The 23,309-nt window shown below is 52.9% G+C and overlaps 3 protein-coding genes across 10 annotated transcripts in view; all 3 read left to right on the plus strand.

Annotated features, from left to right (window-relative positions):
• The window catches only part of SEPT5 (septin 5), a 34,376-nt gene extending 19,203 nt beyond the window's left edge, over nucleotides 1-15,173 (plus strand). For 4 of the 7 annotated variants that reach the window (XM_021413341.1, XM_021413342.1, XM_021413344.1 and 1 more), the window contains 10 exons: nucleotides 8,527-8,623; nucleotides 8,997-9,083; nucleotides 9,642-9,765; nucleotides 9,934-10,068; nucleotides 10,739-10,856; nucleotides 11,191-11,292; nucleotides 11,794-11,890; nucleotides 13,144-13,279; nucleotides 14,434-14,536; nucleotides 14,686-15,173. In XM_021413341.1, the coding sequence (XP_021269016.1) occupies nucleotides 8,527-8,623; nucleotides 8,997-9,083; nucleotides 9,642-9,765; nucleotides 9,934-10,068; nucleotides 10,739-10,856; nucleotides 11,191-11,292; nucleotides 11,794-11,890; nucleotides 13,144-13,279; nucleotides 14,434-14,536; nucleotides 14,686-14,742 (1,056 nt within the window). In that variant the 3' untranslated portion in view covers nucleotides 14,743-15,173. Of the gene's footprint in view, nucleotides 1-4,586; nucleotides 4,614-5,704; nucleotides 5,984-6,011; nucleotides 6,096-8,526; nucleotides 8,624-8,996; nucleotides 9,084-9,641; nucleotides 9,766-9,933; nucleotides 10,069-10,738; nucleotides 10,857-11,190; nucleotides 11,293-11,793; nucleotides 11,891-13,143; nucleotides 13,280-14,433; nucleotides 14,537-14,685 lie in introns of those variants that run through there. The other 3 variants (XM_021413343.1, XM_021413337.1, XM_021413340.1) reach the window with 3 other exon arrangements.
• GP1BB (glycoprotein Ib platelet beta subunit) lies at nucleotides 17,823-22,589 on the plus strand. 2 transcript variants are annotated; one of them, XM_021413353.1, is made up of 2 exons: nucleotides 17,823-20,448; nucleotides 21,154-22,589. In XM_021413353.1, exons 1-2 carry the CDS (start codon nucleotides 20,246-20,248, stop codon nucleotides 21,824-21,826), a joined length of 876 nt encoding a protein of 291 aa, XP_021269028.1. In that variant the 5' UTR covers nucleotides 17,823-20,245; the 3' UTR covers nucleotides 21,827-22,589. The 2 variants fall into 2 exon arrangements, with proteins under 2 accessions (XP_021269028.1, XP_021269029.1); XM_021413354.1 differs by having other exon boundaries at nucleotides 21,157-22,589.
• The window catches only part of TBX1 (T-box 1), a 157,730-nt gene continuing 157,215 nt past the window's right edge, over nucleotides 22,795-23,309 (plus strand). The window contains exon 1 of the mRNA XM_021413346.1: nucleotides 22,795-23,070. The gene's annotated coding sequence lies outside the window, so the exon portion shown is untranslated. The remainder of the gene's footprint in view (nucleotides 23,071-23,309) is intronic.

The following is a 23,309-nucleotide window of genomic DNA, read 5'->3' on the forward strand; positions in this document are numbered from 1 at the left end:
GGCATGATGCGGAGTGGCTGGAAGTCTCTGCGGTGCGCACCAGAGGGCTGTGAGACCTGCAGGGCTCTGCAGGGGCTCAGGACATTGCCCTTAGAGAGCAGAGTGCGTGAGGGCAGAACTGGCAGATCACCTCTGCAAAGCTCAGCCTGTACATCTCTAGTGAAGGGGGATCGGTGGGGGAGCAGTAAATCCCAGCAGGACAGCTCTCCAGTGTCTTCTGTCAGGCGGAGATGTTGTGTCTGTGCATCCCTGCAGGCCCTGGGCTGTGTAGCAAACATCAGGGCTTCTGGGACCAGCACCGCTTCCCGGAGAGCAGCTGCTTGATGGCAGGGCCGAAGGGTGCTACGTGTGCACACTTCATCTGGGAGCTCTGAGAGAGCCCTGTGCTGGTTTACCCATATTTCACGGTTGCCCTCTCTCTTCCTTGGGTTTTGTTTCCTGCAGGAGAACGTGCTATGATCGTTTTCTGAGAGCACCTCACCCCCCACCAGCAAACGGGTGCGCTTCTCCGAGCCCTACCCTGACAACGCTCTGCGCTGCTGCTCGCGAGCCGCGCTGTGCTGCAGCCGTAGCGGAGCTGATTGCGTCTTCCTGCTGATTAGCTTATTGCTCCTGATTGCCAACGCCGTCACGCTTATTTTAATCATGCTCATTTCCTGTGTCACTCAGGGAGAAGGAGCAGGGTGCAGGTGTGGGAGGAAAGCCGTGTTTGCCAGGCTGAAAAGGACAAATGCTTTTGCAATGGAATACTCAAACTGTTGCGCAGTTCACTCTGCTGTTTATATTGAACCAAGAGAAACAACCAGGGGAGAAAGGGAGCAGAATTTCCCTCTGACTAATGCTGCTGGATTGTGCAGGGCTGCAGGGGAATTGCCAGGCAGAGAAACCATCAGGAGGAAAAGGAAATGGAAAGGGAATCTAATTATCCATCTGCAAAGACAGATGATACCCTGAGGCAAGGCCCAGCCCGGGGCAGGCTGGAGTTTGTGCAGACCGGTCAGGGGGTGCTGGGAGTCCCATCTGGGGTCGTGGGGAGCCAGGTGAGGCCACAAAACTGTGTTCTCCGGAGCAGTGCCCCGTGCTAGGCTCCAAGGGATGAAGCTTTGCTGCTCGGTATGGCTGTGTGTCTTGGTGAAGTGTGGGCAGAGCTGTGCATGTCAGAGGAGGAGGGTGAGCGTCAGCACCTCCCAGCAGGCTGCTCTCATTCACCTGGGCTGGTGCTGCACCCGCCCAAGGGTGAGGGAAGGGAGGTAGAGGTCGAGCGTGCATAACAACTGTACTTTGTTACTGCAGAGTGCCTGCATGGGTCAGCAGAGAGAGGGTGGGAGAGCCTGGGGGTCTGAGGGCTGCAGGAGACCCCTGCTTGGAGGGTTACAGCTCTTGGGGCCTGGGGCTGGCGTTCCTCTTGCTGGATGCCTCCCAAGATTGATGTTTACTTTTGGGCACTGCCTTTTTTCCCTTAATTAATGGAATTAAAAATGATTTGGTGAGCTAAGAGTGGGCTCATTCTCCTCTCTTGTGAGCATCAGCTACTCCTAAAGTTAATTGTGGCTGGGAGACCCAGATAGAAGTTGGGAACTGTCCCAAGGCAGTTGGCTTGTTTTTTCCCAGTATTATTTTGGGAGCCTTCTGGGAGGTTAGCATGATTAAAGCACCTCCTTGCAGAGCTGGGCGCATCTGTGAGATGGGCATACTGGGGATGAACCAGGAGCATCCCTGCCTGAGTCCCTTAAATTTGCCCACTGCTTGCTCTGCAGGGCCCCTGCTCACTGTGCTGTGCCTGGACTGCCTTCCCCAGCACTGCGCTCAGACCAGCCCTGCTGGTGAGTGTCTGATGATGCTCAGAGGCCGCGATGTCCTCTCTGGTTCAGGATTCAGCCTCTTTGGTAGACAGGCCTGATCCTGCATCCCTTACTCACATGAGCAGTCGTCTCTATTTCAATGGGACTACTCGGTGAGTAAGGATAGCAGGATTGGGACCACTACCTGTAATTCTGAAGTGGACCTTCTGTAGGATCCTGTCCTGAACCTTTTAGCTGTTTGTGCACATAAACGTGCACCACGGGCTTGCAAAAGTGCTGATGCTTTTGGCATTTGGATGGAGAACTTGAGAGCTGGAGAAGCAGTGCCCTTCCATTTTGGAGGATGTCACCACTAGTTTCCATTCTCTCTCAGCAGAGGGCTCCCAGCCCAGCCGTTCCTAGGCCATGGGACGAGATGTACCTGTTTTTCTCCCAAGTGTTCCTGTTCTGGTTTCTCCAGGGCAGGCGGGGCCCAGCGCTGCCTCTGCTTTTCCCAGCTGTGGCTTTCATATGAGAGGGAGGGAATCTACGTAAGCCTGATTCATGTGGCAGATTTGGTGGAAGCAGAAGGAGAGAAGAACAGCAGCAGTGTGGAGGGAGTGCTGCAGCCCTTCCTGTGCTGCCTTGTTTCTCCTCCTGTCTGAATGGGCCAAATTTGTCACCCCCATTCTTCACTAAGGTCTTTGGTGTGTTTGCAGTGGAAGAGTGCTGGTGCCTGTGTCCCTGTGCAAGGCAGAAACAGTGAGGGTTACAAGCCTGATCCAAACATTGATTCTGACCTGGCCCTGGGCAGGGGCAGCTGCTGTGGGAGCCGGCGGTGACCCCAGGCAGCCTCCATGGGAACCACTCTCTGAGGGCTGGCTTTTCCCTGCCAGGAACATGTACTGCAGCAAGGAGCTCTGCCTGCAAGGAGCTGCTCCTCCTCCACCTCTGTCCAATTAGTTGCATTTTAGATGATCCTAAATGGTGAACAGAGGTGCTGGGTGTAACAAGAGCTGTGAACTTGCTCCAGAGGGAGTCAGTTCTGCCCCTCTCTTGCCACGTTCGCAGCCACCTGCGCCCACAGAGCTGCGCTGCATGCTGCCCATCTCTGCCATTGCCCCCTCTGGGCCCTGAGTGCCACATGTTCCTGCAGTGGCTGTTTTGCTCCCAGCCGTGCTGACAGTGTGACAGCGCAGCCCTGTGTTGGCCGTCACTCGGTGCTGCTGGCGGAGCACTGCTCCTTGGCCTTTGATCCTGGGGCTGATGGTGCACGGTGAGGGCTGCACCCCTAGCAAGGCTGCTGTGCTGCTCTCCAGGAGCATTTCTGTGCTTCCTGGTGGTGAATTTTTCCTTCTGTGAGTTGACATCTAATGCTATGAAGTAATGTGTTTTCTCTCCTCTTCTCAGGGCCCATCTGCAGCCCTGCAGGCTAGAAATCCCCTGTAACAAAGGAGAATGTAGGACACTGCTGCTGGCGCCCAGCTACAGCTCTTTTCTTGTGCTGCGTTCCATGCCCAGAGAGGCTGTCAGGTGCAGTCACCAAGCTGGCTTCTAAGAGCCAAAGGAGGAAAGCACTTGGTTTTGCTCTAGATTCCTTGCTGAGCTCTGCCTGCATGGGGAGGTAGGGGTTATCAGAAAGGGCAGTGGCAAAATAAGGCTTGGCTTGGCTGTCTGTGGGAGGTTTGCACGTGGACCAGCCTGAGCCTATGGCTCTGGGTACACCCTGCAGCACATCGGTGTGATACAGACGTGTTCTTTCCTTGGCTCTTCATCTCTAGGAAAGGCAGAGGAGGCTGAGTCGGACCAGGCAGCTCTCCATAAGAATTTTGAAGGCCCTCAGTAGCCAAGAGCTACCCTTCTGGGTTCCTTTTCCCAGTGTGCTTTCTGCATTCCCAGGCTTGGCATCCTGGCTGGAATTCCTCCCTGGCTGCCAGTCCTGAGAGCCGCGTGTGCTGTGGGGGAGCTCAGGGCGCTCAGGAGACAGCGGCTCCTTGTTCCTGTCTGCAGTGTCAGCACGCTTCCTGGGGCCGTGTGGTTTTGTCTCAACCAAAGCAACATTGACTTCATCCATGATCCCACCGCAGAAGAATGCTCCTGTTGGGTGCGGTGGGCTCGCGAGGACGCAGCATTCCCCCTGTGCCCAGGCAGACAGATGCCTGTGGTTGGTGGCCGTGTGGCCTGTGGTCTTCAGGCAAGGGTGTTTCAAGGCGTGAGAGCTCATAGAGGTTGGAAAGAGTTTGATTGCAGTTATTGTGGCTTACATTGTGGAAAGACACGTGACACCTCTGTGTTGTGACCAGTGAGTTTGGATGTGTCTCTGCTGTCCGCAGGCCATCGCTGCCGCTGCCTGGCACAGACAGCATGGAATCGCTGCTGCTCCTCAGCCGTGCATGAGCTCCAGCCCATGATGGTGGAACGCTCCGGGCAGGGAAGCAGGATCAGATATTGGGAATCTAAGAGGAAAAAAAGGTGTCATGAGCATTGGCCTGACCTCCGGCTGAGCTGGGAGCTTGCTGTGAGCATTATCTGCTCCCTGAAAAACGTCACCACTGCAGAGCAGGGCAGAGTTGTGGCGTGAGGTGAAAGAGAGATGCCTTGTTCTGGGAAATGGCAACTGTTGCCGCACACAGGTCTCAGTCCAGGCTTCCTGATTGGCATAACGCTCAGAAATGATTGGGAACAAAACCCAGCAAGTGGAACTGAAGGCTGCTGATGGCACACTTTGATGTTTGGCATGTTGTTGACTTACCTTATGTTTCTCAGCCTTTAGGACCCCTTGCCTGCAACTTCTGAGGTCACCTTTCCTCAGCTTGCAGAATGGCAGTGGAGGTAAAACACTGTTCTTTTTCGTCCATTTTCTTTTCTCTCCATTTCCCCCCCTCCCTGTAATATGGTATTGTAGAAGCCCAGGTTCTGAGACCTTCCTGCTCTTGCAGCCGCCCCCAGGTAGCTCAGAACTGTGCAGCAGAACCCTGTGACAGCTGCATGCAGAGAGAGCCCTGGTTTGCAGCCTGGGAGCAGCCCAGCTGGTCCCGTGCTCTGGGCAGTGGCTGCCAGAAGCCTGTGGCTCTCAGCGAGGCAGCAGGGGCTGCGGCAAGGAGACACACAGCGGTGTAGCGCAGAGCCCATGTCCTTCCCTGCTTGTGGGCAGAAAACTGCTCAGGAACCCGTGTGTCAAGTTGCAGGTTCCTCCAGTGCCGCCGTCTTGTGTGACTTCATTGTATGTGCCACCATATTTACTCCCCAGGTTCTGGAATCGTGTCATTACGTGAGATTATAAGCTTTTGTTTGTTTCAGATAAATTCATTTGCAGTTCCTATGGCTGCACAGAAAAGCCAAATTGCAGGTCTGATATGTCGGTTCCAATCCCAGACTTAAAGGTTACATGATTTTTCTGTGACTGCTAAGCCGTTGCTAGGCTGGATCCACGTGCTTATCAAGTACACAGGTATTTCTTGATTTCGAATTTTCTTCAAGGCTTAAACAGTTGCTCTAAGGTCCGGAATAGCTCTGGATTCAGCGATGAGGCTCCAGTGGCACCCGGCCTGGGCAGCAGCGAGGGACCTGCGCTGCGCAGGGGGGATCCGCGCCCAGCAGGCCGGGGCTGGGGGCTGAGCTCGGGCCTGGCTTTTCAGGAGTCGTCCGGACCCCTTGGAGTTCTGCACATACCGCCGGTAGCAGCAAAGAGCGGGTTTCCACGAGCGAACCGCAGTCCGCGCTGTGCCGGGATGTCCAAGGAATCCTCCGGCCGCACGAGCCCATCCGATGCGGGGAGCCGGGAGCTGGGGCGGCAGCCGGTGCGCGCGGAGCTCCGCGGGACACGGACGGAGCGACAGACGCGGGGCGGCCGCAGCGCGGAGCCTTGTGTCCCGTCCTGGCGGGCAGGCTCCTCCCGCGGCACGGGCGGGTCAGGAAATCCCGGGGAGCCGCCGTGGGACCCGCGCGCGTCGCCGCTCCTCGCCTCGCGCGCCGCTGAGCCGCCCTGCGCGTGTGTGCGGCCGTGGGCGGGGGGGCTGCCGCGTGGGTTTAGCGAAGGCTGGGAGGGAACACATGGGTTGGGTGTTTTTTTTCTTGGCCTGCAGCGGCTGTCCGTCCTGCCAGCCGCGGTTATGGATTCGCTCATTATCCAGGAGCGGTTAGTGGAGAGGCTGCTTTCTCCCCGGACGCAGGCACAGCGAAGCCACCCGGCCAAGCTGAAGGTACGGGGATGTATTTATAGAGCAGCGGGACGGGCGGGGGAGCATGGTGCCCGAGCGGCCGCCCGCTGCGCGAGAGGAGCGATCTGAGGAGCGGAGGAGCGGAAGGAAGGCGGTGAGGAGGAGATGGCCGGGGGCAGCGCGGAGCTGGCAGGCGGCGGAGGGAGGGGAGAGCCCGAGAGCAGGGCGGAGGGACAGCTGGGAGATGCCATGTTCCCGTGCCGTTATCTCATGCGGCGATTCCCTCCTCGGAATGGCGTGCGCGTGCCTGGGGAGCTCGGGGCACAAGCAGTGCCTACAGCAGCCTGGTTTGCGTGGCTGCGTTCGGGCTGCGCTTTGCGAGCCTGTTTTCTGCAGCAAACGCTGGTGGGAGGGCGGTTCTGCTGACCCTCCCGTACCCAGCGGCAGGCCGGAGGAGGCAGCTGTGCCCGAGGCACATCCCAGGGGCTGCTGGGGCCGTGAATTTATCAGCTTTCTGGCGATGAAAGGAAGCACAGAGTCCTCTCTCCTCTGAGGAAGGGCCGTGCTGGTGCGTGCAGATGCGGATGTGGCCTTGCGAGGCCGGAGAAAGGACCGCTGGGAGGGCACCGGGTGGCTTCTGCTTCCCCACCTTCCCCGAGCCGGGAGCTGCCGCCCCTGCAGCTGGCAGCACGGTGACAGGGTGCTCTGTTTGTGAACGTGAGCGGTGTATTTAGGGCCTGGCTGGGGCCGGGGGCATCATCAGGATCCCAGCACAACCTTCTTCATTTCTGGGATTAGCTCCAGAAATGGAGTGGGGGCCATTCTTCAAATTTTCTGTGGTCCTATGGTGTTTAATTTTAGCACTCTTGGATGCACTCAGCAAGCCTCATTTATCTCCAGGATAAATGGTAAAGTTGCATGATGTCTGGCTTGCTCTGAATAGCACAGCCATAAAGGAGATGAGAAAAAAATTAGGAGTGATGGAGACCTTGCTGCATACCTGCCTCTCTCCATGGCGGTAGGACAGCAAATACCTCGGTAATGGGGATCTCTGACCCAGGCAGGATCAGGGCTTGAACCTGCCAGTTCCTTGGCTCAAACCGACAGGGAGAGCAGGGCCTGCCAGGAGCTCAGCACCTGCCTGGGTGGTGGAGGATGCAAGGATGCAGTGTGTTGCTGTGATGTGCTGAAGAAGGGAGCAGATGTGTTTTGCTTGGCCTGGGGAGTTTCTGTTTACAGCAAAGTCCCAAAGATCGGCCACATCAAAAGACGGTGGGCTCTGCTGCGGTGTGTGGGGCATGTCCCCAGGCATGGGACAAAGGCAGCACAAGGAGGGGTGCTGGCAGCACGGCCCCGTGCACCAGAACACTGCTGGCCTTACCCAGAAAGCCAGCAACGCAGAAAGCCTCCTCCCTTCTTCCCCCGGCCCTCCCCATGCCCCCATTGGTGCTCTCCATCCTGTGCACGGTGGCTCTACAGACAGCATCCATGTTGTGTGCTAACAAAGATGCTGAGCACGGCAGGCAGCAGGCTCAGGAGGTTTCTGGGGCTCTTTACGTGCCACATCGATTTTGGCATGCTGAGATGCCTTGCCGTGGCCGGGATGGGAGCACGCACTGTGTGTCTCGAAGCCAAGATATGTGAACCGTGGGATGCGCTGGCTGCAGTGCAGGGGCCGAGATGTTCCTTCCCAGTGAAGGGCTGTTAAAGGAGTTGATCCCTCTGCACTATTTCTCCTGCGTTTCTCACCCTTTGCTTTGTGCACATGACAGTCACTGGTGGGGCAGGGGGAGGCAGAGCTGGGGATGGAGCTTCCCCCCGCAGCTCCAGCTTCCTCCCGATGTGGAGGGAAGCTCTACCCTTGACCTTGTGCTCAGCGCTGCCCTGCCTTATTGCAAGGGAAATGGCCACCTGGGCCACAGGAAAAGGGCAGCATCCTGCGCCAGCTGAGATTTGCATTTCACATGAAGCATCCTGATTCTATTAAGCTATGGGGAAGTACCAGCGTTACAGTAAATCCATGCTTTCTTGGTTGGGCTGAACAGAAACAAGAGATCAGGTTCAGCCAGTTACACCTGGCTGAAGTAAGCAGGGTTGCACCAGAGATCTCCGCTGTCAGCCTTTAGTCATCTAGCTGAAAAAACAAAGAAAAGAACAGAAACACACCCAAGCCTCAGCCGTGGTTTTATTGGTCTGTGCCTAGTGCTGTTTCACGTGTAAAGTCTCTGGACAGAGCAGACAATTTTCCTTCCAAAGTCTGTTAAAGATCAGCGCGGGTCCCTTCCCTGTGCCCAAGCTAGAGCTCGGCCATGTCCTTAAGTGCCACCTCTCCATGTTTCTTGAATGCCTCCAGGGATGGTGACTGCACCACTTCCCTGGGAAGTGGCTGTGACCTGGAGAGAGCTCCCTGAGTCTCAAGGATGTGCGTGCCCTGCCCCACAGCGCTGCCAGGGCAGGGACCCACCTCTCCTCCACCTCTCGGCTCTGTCTCAGGGCTTTTTCAGCTCTTCTGAATCCAACTCCCCATAGCTCGAGCAGGAGTGCTGGCACACCCTGACCCACCTCTGTCCGCCTCTGCCCTGCAGGACCATGAGAAGCAGTACGTGGGCTTTGCCACTCTGCCGAACCAGGTCCACCGGAAATCTGTGAAGAAGGGTTTCGACTTCACGCTGATGGTTGCAGGTGAGGCCGCCCGTGGGGGAGGTGGCTGGGCCACACGGTGGGTGCACAACGTGGGCACTGAGTGGGGCTTCTCCCCCAGAGGGGTTGGTTTGGGTGGTGAAGGTAGGGCCAGGTGGGGACTGAGGGAGAGAGAAGAAGAGAAGGGAGGATGGAGGAGCTGCAGGAGCACATTTATACAAGGATTGAAACATCTTGCAGCAAAAGTCCTCCCACTGCTGGAAAAATGTAAGGCCCATAAACAGCTCTTGACAGCTCATATCTCTCACTTCCTCTGGCTCAAGATTCATAGCCTTTCTCAGAGTTTTATTTGTAAGTCAATTAGTGGGTCATGTTGCTTGCTTTTCCCTCCTTCCCTTTGCACTTTGTCAATTAGGAGAGTCGGGTCTGGGCAAATCCACGCTTGTGAATAGCCTGTTCCTGACAGATCTGTACAAAGACAGAAAGCTCCTCAATGCAGAGGGTAAGTTGGGGACAAATGGGGGGTAAACGAGTCCTTGTATCCACAGGTCTACCCTGTCCTAAGGCCCAGTACTTTGGCTCCTTGCTTCAGCAGCAGCTGCAGGCATGGCTGGATCACAGCCCTGGCTTTTGTTGCTGTGGTCTCCTTTGCTGGCTGTCGAGGCACTAGTGTTTGGGCAAAAATGGTTTGGCTCTAGGGTTCTTCAACCCCATGACGGAAAGATAAGGCTGCAGAGCAGCACTAACCCCTTGGGATGAGATGCTGAGTTTTGTCTTTTGTTCTTGGGTGTTGGGGTGCAGTAGAGATTCCCCTTCCCAAGTGATTGGACAGCTGGGCTACAAGCAGTATGACAGTTTTTGTGTCTTGTCAGAGGTCTGCCTGCTGCGAGCCTCCCTGACCACCCCTCCCCCCCGAGGCTCCTTAGAGGATGATCAGGGTTTTTTGAAACCCGTGTTACTCCCTGTGCTCAGTGAAAAGGAGGGAGCCAGCTTGTTGTGGGCGTGAGTTGGGATGCCCACCATTATTGCAGGGCTTTAACTCATGTGTTTCTGTTCAAAGAGAGAATCAACCAGACGGTGGAGATTGTCAAGCACACGGTGGACATTGAGGAAAAGGGTGTCAAGCTGAAGCTGACCATAGTGGACACACCAGGCTTTGGAGATGCTGTTAATAACACTGAATGGTGAGCAGGCCGCCGCTGCCTCTCTCCTAGTCCTTGACCACATCTGTTTTCTGTAGATGCTTTACTGAAAGGGGCTCTGGCAGTGGGGATGGGATGATGTATCATAGTCCCTAGGGACAGCATGCTGTTACACACATGGTTTGGTTTTGATTGAATTGTCCTTCTCAGCTGGAAGCCCATCACTGACTACATCGACCAGCAGTTTGAGCAGTATTTCCGTGATGAGAGTGGCCTGAACCGAAAGAACATCCAGGACAACCGAGTGCATTGCTGCCTCTACTTCATCTCGCCCTTCGGGCATGGGTAAGACCCTGCTCCAGGGATGGGGCATGACTCAGGCTGGACAGAAGACCATTGTGTCCCTGGGTTGCCCTTCAGTTTGTCATTTGCTGTCTGGGTTGTTGGTGCAGGTGGAGAACCACCCAGCTGCACTCCCTTGATGAGCACAGCCTCCTTCCTTCTCTCTGTCAGGACAGACTGCCCATAATCAGACAGAGCTGATCTCCCTCAGATCTGCAGTCTGGTTTTGAAATCAGGAGAAATAATGCTGCACAGACTTGTATCTTTCTATCTACCTGAGCCCAACTGATGGATAGGAAAGAGAGTTTTAAGTTGCCTTCAATCCCTGCCAGGCCTTGCTGGCTTGTGTGCCAGCCTAGTCCAGAACAGCTGCAGGGGCCATGCTGGCTGCCTACGACAGAGGACAGCTGGTGAGAGGCTAGGGCTGTGACCCGGGCAATATTTAGTCTGTAGGGTGAATACTCAGCCTGTGTCTGCACAGCAAGTTTCAGCATCTAAAGTCTGAGACAGCTTTCCTGAAAATGCAGCCCTAGCTGAGGGCTGCCCCAGACTCTTGTGACAGTACTGTCCTTTTCCCTTCTTTTTGGGGATGGTGGGTGAAGTGGAAGAGGCTGGAGTGGGGAGGTGCTCATTGTGTCGTTGCTAACTGTGTCCCTCCTCATCCCTATTGCAGGCTGAGGCCTGTGGATGTTGAGTTCATGAAGGCTCTGCATGAGAAGGTTAACATTGTACCCCTGATTGCCAAAGCTGACTGCCTGATCCCCTCAGAGATCCGGAAGCTAAAAGAGAGGGTGAGATGCTCTTCCTCCACAGGGATATACCTGATGTGGTGGCAGGGATGTGCTGAGGAAGGAGAGCAGTACATGTGTAAATATAGATACATAGTGTGTAAGTCTGTGTGAGTGTGTATGTATATACATATATATTTAGTATCTGCAGATCTAATTGCAGCAGTACTATGTGAAACCTGTGAGAAGGGAAGTGGTGTCTTCAGAGAGGCCAGCTCTACAAGAAGCATCAAATCCCTTCCCTATCTGCAGGCAGCAGCAAATCCATGGTAGTAAACCCATCATTTCTGTATTGTTCAGCGTGGCATCCTTTTGTTCTTGTCTTGCATGGACTCAGATCCGGGAAGAGATTGACAAATTTGGCATTAAAGTGTACCAGTTTCCTGAGTGTGACTCTGATGAAGATGAGGAGTTCAAGCAGCAAGATAGAGAGTTGAAGGTAAGGAACCAGTTCAGTGAGGGACTGGGAAGTCTGGCTGTGGTATGCTGGTTGCTCTGGAAGGATCCGGGGCTGTCCTTTGTGTGCCAAAGTCCTGTGCAGTGATGCTGGTACCCAGGAGGCAGCCTATATTGGTTTCCATGGTAGACAGACTTGAGGAAGGGGCTGATGTCCTTGCAGGTGCCATGAAGTGTGGCATAAAGACACAGGATTTCAGGTGTCCCACTGGGTGGTGTCCGTCTTTCCCTGGGTTCCCCAAGTGTATGTTTAAGAAGAAGGCTGAGTTGTATGGCATGAGAAGGTCAGGCTGGGAATCGAGCCACCTGCAGATCCCAGTGCCTGAGGCTTTTCTCTGTAATTGTGTTGTGGTGTGCCATGCATGTGTGGATGTCCCTGTGTCTTTCCCATTGGCACCTTCTTCCTCCTGTTCTCTGCCTGAGCTTGGCCCTTGGAGGAGGGATCCATTGGCAGCCACAAGCTCAGTGTCACCTCTCATTCTAGGAGAGTGCTCCTTTTGCTGTCATTGGCAGCAACACAGTGGTGGAGGCTAAAGGCCAGCGAGTCCGTGGACGGCTGTACCCATGGGGCATTGTGGAAGGTAAGCACAGTGCCTGGAAGCTGGCACTGTGAGCATGGGGCAGGGAGGGATGGGGAAGGACAGAGGTGGGCATGCACAGCAGAAACTGCTGCGAGGAGTTCACTTCTGCATGGCCTTGACTGACTGTACTGCCTTTGGCACATAGGAGGGTACAAGGTAGGGTAGAGAGAGGTGCTGTGACCTGCCTGGCCTGTTCCTGAGCACGCAGCAATTGCTGTGCCTCTGAAGCTATGGTGCAGTGTTGCAACACATGTCCTGGGAGGAGCCTGGCTGTGATACCACTGCTGTGAGGCTGGAGCACTGTGTGTAGGTCCTTTTGAGCAGCAGTGAGTCCTAGCGGGAGGACTGGAGGCTGTGCTGCCACGTAATGCATTTGTCTCTAGCTTTCTCCTCTTCTAAAGGGAGAAATTTCATAAAGTCCAGAATAACCTTGGAATGGCTTTTGCTGCTACCTCTGTGCTGGCACATTGCTGTAAGATCTTGCAACTTTCAGTCCCAAAATCCTGTGTTTGCTTGTGGGTTGGTGCCAGCTGCTTGGGATGCCCAGCTGCTGGCTCTTCTCACTTGCTGGCTCTGGAGTGGGCTCTGGAGTGTCTGAGTGCTGGTAATTGGCAGAGATGAGCTTTGTCAAAGCTTCCCCCAGCCCCACAGAGAGATAAATGGAGATCACCACAGCAAGCACATGGCTACCAAGTGCAACACTTCCTCCCAGAGTCCTCAGGACTGTTTGGGGCCTGGCCATCCATGGTAGCAGCAGTCTTTCAGTTCTCCAGACTATTGCCTGCTTGTAGCTTTGCTCCTCAGGGGCTGACTCAAGTTCCCTACTGGAAACTGCCCTCCCTGCAGTGGCCTTACAATCTATAAGAAATTTTGAGAGAATGACCGATTTGTTTCCAGTAGTTGCTGCCCTCACTGAGGTTGTAATAATGACATCCTATGTACCTGGGAGCAGCATCTTCTCTCAAGGCTCTGCTATATGTGTTTAATTAATCCTCTTACCCAGAAAAAGTCCTGGGAACACAATGACCTCAGCAGCCTGGCCTCAAGGCTGACAGGCATAGAGCATCGCTGAGGCCTGTGCCAGGGCTAGGGGGAGAGTCTTTGGCACAGGGAGAGGGAGAGGCAGGCAGGATGGGGAAAGGGCCCTGGGTGAATTTTATTTCAGGCCTGGGTTCTGGGAGGTGAGAACGGACTCCCTGGATGGAGCTGGTGAGGTGTGACGTCCAGGTGCTCACCTGTTCTTGCTTCTGTAGTGGAAAATCAGGCACACTGCGACTTCGTGAAGCTGCGGAATATGCTGATCCGAACACACATGCATGACCTGAAGGATGTCACTTGTGATGTCCACTATGAGAACTACCGAGCTCAGTGCATCCAGCAAATGACCAGGTGGGTTCCTAGCGCTTTGCTTAGGGGTGGCAGAGGTATCTTGCTCTCTGCGGAGCTGGGGCTACTCTCAGAACTTGTATGGGAAATGGCACTAGAAGGTGAAATAGCAAATCCAAGCTTGTCTCCCACAGCCTGAGTCCACAGTGGGGATGCTGCTGAGAATCCTTGTTCCTGTTCAATGATTCCTGCACAGATCTTGGGAAATAGACCTGGAGAAAAAAAAGCTCTTCAAAAGGCTGAAATACAGCCAGCCTAATGAAACGTGGGCTAAACTGTCTCTCTTGTGGAGACGATAGCTGTGTGCGTTGCCAAAGAGGAAGGTATTTTCCAACTGCAGTTCCATCCAAAAGACAGCGTGACCCTTGGGATGCTGCTGTTTCTCAGACAATGGAGCCCAAGCAATTAGCTACTGCCTTACACAGCTCCAGAGATTTCTCTGATTTTGACTTGCTTTGCATTTGATTCTCTGATTTTAATCATGGAGATCAGAAAACACTCATGGGCTTTTCATTTGAAAGTCTGAAATACTGGTGACGAGTTTGAAGTGGATTTTGGCTCCTGTGTTGTAAATCATTCCTTTCACTTGCTGCCTGAAGTGGCTGGGTGATTCTGTGCTGCTACCTGGCAGGGCAGGAAGAGCTGCATCTCACCAGGGAGCAGCCCACTGTGTGTGCAGATATGCAGGTTGGCATGTTCTGTTCCCACACAGTGTATCTCCTGCTTTTGCATTGCAGATGAGCCTGTCTTTTTCGACAGTGAGAATATGGAGTCCCAAAATAAATATCTGAATTGCTAGAGGTCTGTGACAAGTGTCACAGTTGCTATTTAGACAGGCTGTGTATCTCTTAAAAGAGCAGAGTGATGAAAAAGCAATTGCTTAGCTAAAAAGGTGCTTAAAATTTCGATGCTATTTCTCATGCAGTGGCCGGTCCCTTGCCAGTGAATTTTTGGAAAAACACTGTGGCCGTTTCTATCGGTGGGATAAGGTTTCTTAAGAGAAACTTCTGAGAGGGATGTACCAAGCTCCAGAGGTGGAATTGATTCAGTGAGGAGCAAACAGTGACTCCAAGTGGTGGCAGCCAGAAAGTGCCAATTTGAATTCCCAGCTTTTCTGCCTTTTTCTGGCTGCATTTTGTCCCTCTCTGTCTCTCTAGCAAACTGACTCAGGACAACAGGATAGAAAGCCCGATTCCTATCCTGCCTCTCCCAACACCAGACACTGAGACGGAGAAACTGATCAAGATGAAGGATGAGGAGGTAAGAACCATTTCTGCATGGGCCTTCTTAGTGCTGGAATCTTACATGTTTCTCCAGGATTGCCCCACAGAGGCTTTCCTGGCGCTTCCCACTCCTACCTCCCACCATCATGGGCTCCTGCCTGATCGTCTCTTCTCTGTCTCACGCAGCTGCGGCGGATGCAAGAGATGCTGCAGAAGATGCAGCAGCAGATGCAGGATCAGTGAGATGCAGGTACTTGGAGGGCAAAGGGAACCCCCAGCGACCATCTGAGGCCTGCCAAGAGCTGTGGATGTTTGAAAAGAGGTTTCCCATTGATTAGAGACTTGTGGGCAAGAGCTGCACTCGCATCCTCTAATTTATTAGCAGCAGTGCTGGCTTTGCAGTCAGCTGGTTTGTGGAGAAGGCTGTTCACTTAACTGTTTACTGATGTGTATTTCTTTTTTTTTTAATAATTATTCTCTGCTTTCTTTTTTTTTCCTCTTTTTAAATTTTTTTTAAGGGAAAATAGCCTAGAAAGTCTGTGAGGCATCCTAAAAAAAAAAAAAAAAGAAAGAAAGAAAAAAAAGAAATGTATTTCCCTTTCCCATGTACTAATCTCTTGTTTGGGAATGCTCTGGTATTTAAAGTCCTGGTTTCTCTGGTGTATGAACTTGAAGAGTATCTGTGTCAATGCACGTAAATGTTTACTCCTGACTGAGGTGCTGTGCCCCTTCCCCTGCTCCCCCTGTCTGGGGCCAGCACAGTTGCTTTTGAGGCAGCCGTTCCCTCCTGGGAGTTCAACCTGTGCTGCCCAGGCTCCAGGGGCTGGGGGGTTCTCTGTGCACTGACCTGCTCAGGGGTCCTGCTGGTTGTCTGCCCAGGTTATTTTGTTTGGCTTTTTTCTGGTTCGTTGATGGGGTTTCTTATTCCTGCCAAGAAACTCCAGATCTTTGCACTGAGTGTCAGGGAACTGAGTCTCTCAAGGTTTGTTAAAAGAAACAGCTTCCACTGCCTTCAGTTGTGTCTTTCTGGCAGAGAGCATGAGTTGTTGAGGACTGCCTGTGAGGAGGAGAGATGATGGAGTGAACACCTCCCCAGCCTGCCAGCCATGCTCTGAGCCCGTGGCAGGCTGGAGGGGCTGGCAGGAGCACCACAGCTGGAAGCACAGGGCCCTGCAGAGGCTGGGTGAGGGTATCTCATGGCGTGGCTCTGGCTGTCCAGCTGTTCAATCTCCAGTGCCTACACTGAGGAGCACTGCAGCAGCTGGAGTGCCTGGCTGGTTCTGCTTTGGAGAGAGAGAAACAGTCAGGGCTGAAAGCCCAGTAGCAGCCCACATTTCTGTCTGAGCTTCTCCTGGGGAAAGGGGCAGTTTCGAATGCATGTACCAGAGATCTACGAGCTGCCTGACCAGACAGGCTGCTGCAGGGAGCAGGAGGTGGCAGGGGGCTGTGTAGGTCAGTGTGGCAGGTGACAGGAATGTCGCTGTACATGGCTGAGCGCAGCCCAGCAGACTTGGCACTTCCCCTTTCCTTCCCCTGGGACACAACCTTTCTCCCCCTCCCCGGCTCTTTCTGTCTCAGTGCTGGGAAAAGTGATGGATCTGCTGGGCAAAGATAAGAGCATTCTTTGGGCAGCAGCTTCTGTCTTATTTTTGTTTCCTGCAGTATTTTTAACTTCTAGCATAGCCAGAGGAGAGCTCCAGAGTGTGATGCGCCTGACAGGGCAGGACTGACCAGCAACACTGCTGCGCTCACAGGGAATCAGGGGCTGCTGGAGGAAGAGGCATTTGGCTCTTGCCTCCAGTTTCAGGGAGTGCTGCCATGGGATGGGCCCTTCTGCTCCTTTTGGCTGCCAGCACGATTTCTCTGTGCTCTAGAGCTCCCTGTGCCCAAAGCACAGTATTGACCAGGAATACCCAAACTCGAAATTCTGTTTCTCGGTGCTGCATTTGTCTGATTCTCCGTGTTGGGCTTTAGAGCTCTGATCAGGGCTTTTCCAGGAGGTGCAGAGGCAGGTTCCAGTTATTCCCTGTACATAGCCCCTGCTCAACCAGAACATGGGCTGCAGGGACAGGAGAGAGACCCTGACACAGTGTGGAAAGACAAAGCAGGAGTGGAAGCCCACTGGCAGAAATGTGCAAGCTGAGCAAGAGCAGTGTCCAAAGCAAGTCTCTCCTAAGCAGCCCTCTGCTGCCCTGTGAGGCAGGAAGCGGGGATAAGCTCAGCAGGACAGGGGTGCAGGCAGCTATTCTGGCTTCAGAATTCTTTCCTTCTCTGTGTCAAGCTCATAAGTGACAGTAGAAGTGCCAGCCTAGGAGAGGGAATGGGTTCACCTTGTCTTCAGTAACACGCCCAGGGCCAGGTGCTTAAGGAAGAAATACAGCCTTTCTTCCTGCAGTGTGTTTGCCCGAGCAATGGAGTAGCCCAAGGTAGGAGCTTTCTACGGGTTTTCTGGAGCTGGTTTTCTGCTGCTGGAAGCAGGGGGAATGCTGAGTTCTCAACTTTATCCATGCTAGTGTAACTGGAAACACCTTGCAGTACCTGTCCCCTCTCTTTTCTCACAAGTCTTGTCTTTTAGGAGGATGTTCTGTTACATATGAGCCCTGTTCAGCTAGAGCTATTCCTCTTTAAAATAGATTCATTCTCAGTGGAAAAAAGAACAACAACAACAAAAAAAGGATCTTTACTCTTTAGCATGCACATAAGAGAGGTGGAAGTTATTATCCTGGGCTGTGTGCTGGTGAGAGCACAGGGTGCTCTGGACACAGGCAGGTAGGACTGCCTGAGTACACATCTGCCTTGTCCCTCTGGGTGAGAGAAGTCTCCATCAGCTCAGTGCACATGGCTCCTAGATCAAGCTGATAATGTCAGCTCTGTTCTATACAGCGCTGAGGTCTTCAGCTACCAGCTGGCAAGGATGGTTTGAGCTGCTCTTATTCAGAATGTATAGGAGTGAGGCACTAGAGACACAGCTTCTACAGAGGGCCAGAGGTACTGAAATCCATGTCCTGTATAGAAGGTTCCCTGTCCAGAGCATCAGAGTGGAAGGGCTGCCTGGAAGGAGATCAGACTGACTTTGGAGGGCATCAGGGACCTGGACTCTGACTTAAAAGGTGACATCTGTTTATTAAAGGAGGACTGTTTTGTACCGTTGCTCTGAGCTGCACAATAAGCTGAGAAGATATACCAGAACAAGTGCAGCTCAGCCATTTGATTTTGGCAGTGAGAAGTGTGGATAGGAAGGCAATCTAACACCTCCCCTTGCACACAGCCACCATAGTCTCACATGACCTCTGCACCCCCAGGTACGTTCCCACGCCTCTGCCAAGCTTTGCCCTGCCAAGCTAGACACAGGGGCAGCTCAGCAGAGCTGTCTGTCCCGGGCTGCAGCTGGGCTTGTTGGTGCAACGCCTCGGCCCTTCTGCCTCACTGGGGAGGGAGCCATGGCATGAACTCCTTGTGTGCTGCTGCTGTGCTGGTCCTGCCTGTTGCCTCCCCGCATGCCTCCCGCTAGAGAAGGAGGGGGTCTCGCTTCTTGTGCTGTGCGATGGCGTTCCCTGCTCCTTCTCACAAACCCAGCCGTGCTTGCTGTAACACTGGCTTGCTTCTGCCATGTGACTTCCTCACCCTTCACTCCACTCCTAAGCTCTTTGTTTCCTGTCTGTCATGTTAGGTTATTATAATATATTTTTTTTTGTAAATTTCTGTTTGAACATTTTGTCATTGTGGAAAAAGAAAAAGAAACCTTTTAAAACATATCCATTTTATTAAATGATTATTGTTATTATTATTATTAATAATGTTTACTACCTGAATTGATCAGTGAAATAAATACATTCAGAAAACCAACCTATTTCTGTTTGATTTTCAGTCTTCTTCAGCAGCTTCGATGATAGATTATGAACAGGAGAGGACAAAAGGACTGTTGGTCCTTTTATCCAATTCCATCGGAGCAGGCTCCAGGCAGGCACGTGATTTCTGGACTGTGCTTATGTCAGAGGTAGACAAGCTGATCCTGAAGTTCTCCTATCTTTAAGCTTCCCCTAAGAAGCAGTCTAAATCAGCAGTCTGTAGCTGGGTGGGATCCAATCCCAGGACATCCACTTTGTAAGTAACCGAAGAAGTGCTGCTGTGTCCGTGCTGCGTGCATAGCCAGCTAGGCCAGGCTCCAGATTAGCTCCACGCCACACCTGGCCTGAACACCTGCTTGTGAGTAAAAGCAGCGCCCAAATGCATGGGATGTGGATGCAGCTGAGCAAAATTTCTCTGTTGTAGTTGAGCTTCTACCAAGCGGAAAGCAGGAAAGAAAAACTGGGTTCATTTGTTAGCCCTGGATCCTTTCTTACTCTGCCTGCCTGCCGCAGTGAAACAACTGGAGTGATCTGCTCCAACCTACTAGAAATTTAAAGGGTAATTATTTTGTTTAGAGCATCACAAATATATTATCCCTTGGTTAGGGCCAAATTCTACTTTTGCTTGCAGCCTAAATTGTCCTAATATCAGTGTTCATTGTTCATTCTGAATGTTTCACATTCTGAAACAGAGCAGAAACAAAAAAGTAATTCTGGTGGCCTTAGCCTCTAGCATAGCCGATGCCTAGAGTCTGGCCCATGGCAGAAAAATGTCTGTGAAGGTGTAAGAACCTTGAGAAGATAGGATTCTGCCGACACGTCCTGAGTGTATTTTTGACCCTTGTACATAAGTTGAACGAATAATTGTTCAAGTATTTATGTAATGCAACTTCTGAATGAAGGATGTGGTCGGTTTTTCTCAGTAAATGCAAGCTTCACTTGGTGAGAGCTGACAGCTCACTTTGCTATCAAAAGAGCAGGCCCTTGGAGCACTATCTTCCCCAGTCTGTCATCCTTCCTGTGGAGCCAACCAGCTTTATTTTGGTGTAGACAGTGAAATGACAAGAGCTGTACATTACCTCTGACAATCAAGAGAGGGTGCAAGTCTTTCTCCTTGGCTCAACTACCAACACCAGCAGGATCACTGGAAAACAGTTTCTTTCAGCAGATGTCCTACTGCTAAATAGGAGTAGATTTGTATCGCTGCTTGAAGAGAAACGTCAGGGACAACACACTGATAAGTGCTAGGGCTCTCCACTCTGCAAATATAGTCATGATAAAATGGGAAACCAAAGACCACAGAGCTCAGGAACTGCAGTACAATCTGGTAACATCACCTTCCAGGTTTAAGTGTGTTTTGAATTACTACTTTGCAGTTGAGACTTTGTGTTGTTTCTGTTGGAATGGTGTCCTCTTTTACCTCCTTGTCCGGCCTGCTTGGTTCTATTAGCATGTTCCAAAGGGCCAGGGGATAAAGCAGGGCACTTGGATGCACGGGATTCCTCAAAGGGTGCGTATGAGTGCATTAGCTGACTGTTAACCGGGCACATGCTAACAGCTGTGCTCTTTTTCTTTTGTATTACCAAGAGCCAAAGGCTCAAAACAGAAAACGTGGAGGAAGCCCTTCTTATCCACTTACAGTGGTGCAAGGCAGACTTCACCCTGCAGATGTTTTTTCTGTAGAATAAGGAAACATTCAGGCAGTATAGTTTGCTGCCATCAACATCAGCAGGCTTGAATTCATTGCACTGTTTGGCTACTTGTTACCCAGAGAATATGTGCACAGAATTGGAGTTATCGGTACTGTCAGCATCTCTGTCAGCAAAAGCATTTTTTGCGAGCTGGGCCAGCTCCCTTTCTTGGAAGACTTGCTTAATGAAGACTCTGCTTCTGGTGACATGCAACAAGCTTGGAGGAAGGCCTCATGTGGGAGGTGTCCCTGGGATGAGCCTGACCCTTATCTTGTGAGCCAGCTGCAAGGGGATTATCCGGGAACTCAGCTATGCAGCTGCAAGAACTCCTGCACTGGCTGGAGCGCCTTAAGACCTTTCTGTTGTATTTATTGTAAAGCCAGAAAGCAAGTAAGGATTGATCTACCTCGGTAAGTCAACAAAGCTACCTTCTGTTCTTTCTTCCTTTCTCCTCCTTTCATTGAGCTGACAGACTGCGTGGAAAAACAGTGCCTTGTTGCAGGCCTGTGCAGTAGTTCTCTTAAATAAGTTATAGCAGTTTGTGTTTGATGATGGTGTGAGACTGAAATACCTCTTTTGTATCATTGACCCTTGCCTCTCAGAAGGGACACAGCTCCAGATTATGTATCTGCTGGAGCAATGTCTAGTATAGAAAATACCGTGGATTTCCTTCCTCAGCACCTCTGTTTGCTAAGGACTATTTTATCATGTCTATTCAAAACTGGGAAGACTATTTTTAACTTGCGGTAATAGTACGTTTATTTCTGAATCTCCTCTTGCAGTTTGCACGAACAAAGCTTTGCTTACAGATGTAACTCAGAGCTATGATAAAGCATGAACAGTTTCGTATTCTAGTTTTTCACTTCCTGCCATCAGTTTTCTTGCCTACCCTAGTAATGCTTCTGCATAATGCTGAGAATATCAGCAATTCTTATGTGCTCCTGAAGATGAGTGGAAATTAATTTGATGGCTGCAGCTAAGCATCCCAGCATCAATCAGCTCATATCCCTCTCCAGACTCAGGGCTGGAAAGACCAGGAATATTCCTGCTCCTGTAATGAGAGGCCAAGAGTTCTCACAACACCTTTTCAACTCTGTTCTTTTCTTTTCTCTCAGTAGCCCTAGAGTTTGTGGTGTCTCCTTGCCTGACCTCCACCTCAGCCCACTCTCAATGGGGGAGTGTTTGCAGGGGAAGATGAATAGTGGGATTCTCTTCTTGTCCCTCCTTGGCTTCCTCCCATTCGTGACACCTACGTGCCCTCCACCATGCAAGTGTGCCACCAACGTTATTGACTGTATGTCAAAGGGCCTAACTGTAACAAAACTACCAGTGGCTTTCCGGCCATCGGCTGAAGTTATCAACCTTAGTTACAACAGGCTCACCTCTATTCCCAGCGGGCTCTTTGATAACCTGAAGAGCCTCCAAACAGTGCACTTGCAGGGCAACCCTTGGGAATGCAACTGTGACATCCTCTACTTGCGCTCCTGGCTCCAGTGGCAGCAGAACCGGACCTTTTACCGGGATGTGAGGTGTGCCTCCCCAGCTCACCTTCAGGACCGGGTCATCGCTTATCTGACAGAAGATGAGATCATTTCCACGTGCCAGTACTGGTACTGCACCCTGGCTCTCTTCTCTCAACTCGTTCTCGTCATCCTCCTTTTCCTCCAGGCTATCTTGGTCATCTTCATCGTTATCTACCTGAGGAGATTTCGGAGAATGACTGCTGAAGCCCGGAGCACCACCCGAGACCTACACCAGCATGCAGATACCTGGTCCCCACAGGAGTGATAAGAGTCGTAAGAGTGAGGGTCCCTCTGCTTTGGGTGCTGCTGTGCTGAAGTCGTGTGGTTTATGAGACCCAGAGGGGACTATTTAGTGCAGCATCCGATCCTGACTGCAGCCCTCAGCAGGACCTGGAACTAGTCAGACACTTGTTGTGTTTCCAAAGAGCAGATCTTATGTCTCTTAGTGCTTTGAACACTTCAGCGTGATCTTCGTTGCTTTGCTTTTGCTGAACTGCTGAAAGCAGCTCTGTTTTTTTTTTAGCCTAAGGAAACCATAAAGTACAGCAAGCAGAATGACTGCCAGCTCACGAGCTCTGGGTGCTGCAGTGCCCTACCCCCCGCCCTGGAATATTTCAGCCGTACTTTCCCTGATGCTTGTGCTTGCTTTGGGTGAGAGCAGCACGGAGCTGAGCAGTGGGTGGGATAACGGAGAAACACGCAGCCTTGGTGCCGGCACGGATTGCCTTGCTGACCCTGGGCGGGTGACTTCAGTCTTCTGCCGCTTCAGCCTTCCATCAGTAGAACAGAAAGGACGTTTCTTCCTGCCCGGTGTATCTGTTCTAACCTTCTCCTAGGGCAGTGCTTTTAGCCTCCTGCTGGTTTTAATACTGACTTCAGCGTGCTCCGTGTTCCTAAGGCGCTCCCGGCTCTGCTGGCGCTGGCACGGAGCGCTGCCCGTGCACCTGCCCACCGCTGGTCACCGTGTCTCCAAACTGTTTTTGTAGCGAAGCAAAACAGGAATAAAACAATGGTGAATGACGATGTAAGGGGCATTTCTCGGCGTCTTCTTTCCTCACGCTCCCTTATGCTTGAACCTTGTCCCAGGGCAGGTGCAGGTGATCCACTGGGCCGAGCGCGGCTCCGGCTGCTCGCGCTGCTCGCGCTGCTCCCGCGCGTCCCGCTGCGCGGAGGGGCGCGAGGCGCTGGCACGCGCGGGCTGAGTGGAGCCGCGGCTCGCGCCGCCCCCTCGCGGCCGTTACCGGCTCCCACAGCCGCTGCCGCCCCCTAACGGCCCCGGCTGCCCTGCCCGGAGTCGCCCGCAGCCTCTTCGCGCCTTTCGGCTGCTGTTGGAAAGCCGCGAGGCGGAGGAAGGAGCCGGGCTGCCCGTTGCGATGGGCCTGAGGAGAGCTCCGCCGCGGCGGTCCGTGCCAGCCCCGCAGCGCGGTGAGCGGAGCCGGGCTGCCGGCTGTGCGCCTGGAGCCGGGGCAGCCGCCCTCGCGTGGCCGGCGGAGGAGAGCTCGGCGTGAGGTGAGTGTCCGCCCGGCAGCTCCGCCGTGCAGCGCCCGGGAGGAGCCGGGACCGGGCGCGTCCTCGCAGCCGGGCGCCGCTGGGCTTTGCGGCCGGTGACCGCGGAGCCCCGGGGCGCGGCGCTGCTGAGCGGCTGCCCCGAGGAGATGCCCACAGCAGCGCTCTGTGAGGCCCTGCGGCGCTTCCCGATCCCTGTTTTTTAAGTACGCTTGCATTATTATTATTACTATTTTCTGAGG

Source organism: Numida meleagris, chromosome 14 (genome assembly GCF_002078875.1).
Source record: "Numida meleagris isolate 19003 breed g44 Domestic line chromosome 14, NumMel1.0, whole genome shotgun sequence".
Lineage (NCBI taxonomy): Eukaryota > Metazoa > Chordata > Aves > Galliformes > Numididae > Numida > Numida meleagris.

Excerpts from the sequence above, each read along its gene's own strand:
- GP1BB (XM_021413353.1), top strand. The coding sequence starts at position 20,246 with ATGCAACAAGCTTGGAGGAAGGCCTCATGTGGGAGGTGTCCCTGGGAT. Across the intron at positions 20,449-21,153 it reads GTAAGGATTGATCTACCTCG|TAGCCCTAGAGTTTGTGGTG; the intron begins GTAAGTCAACAA and ends CTTTTCTCTCAG.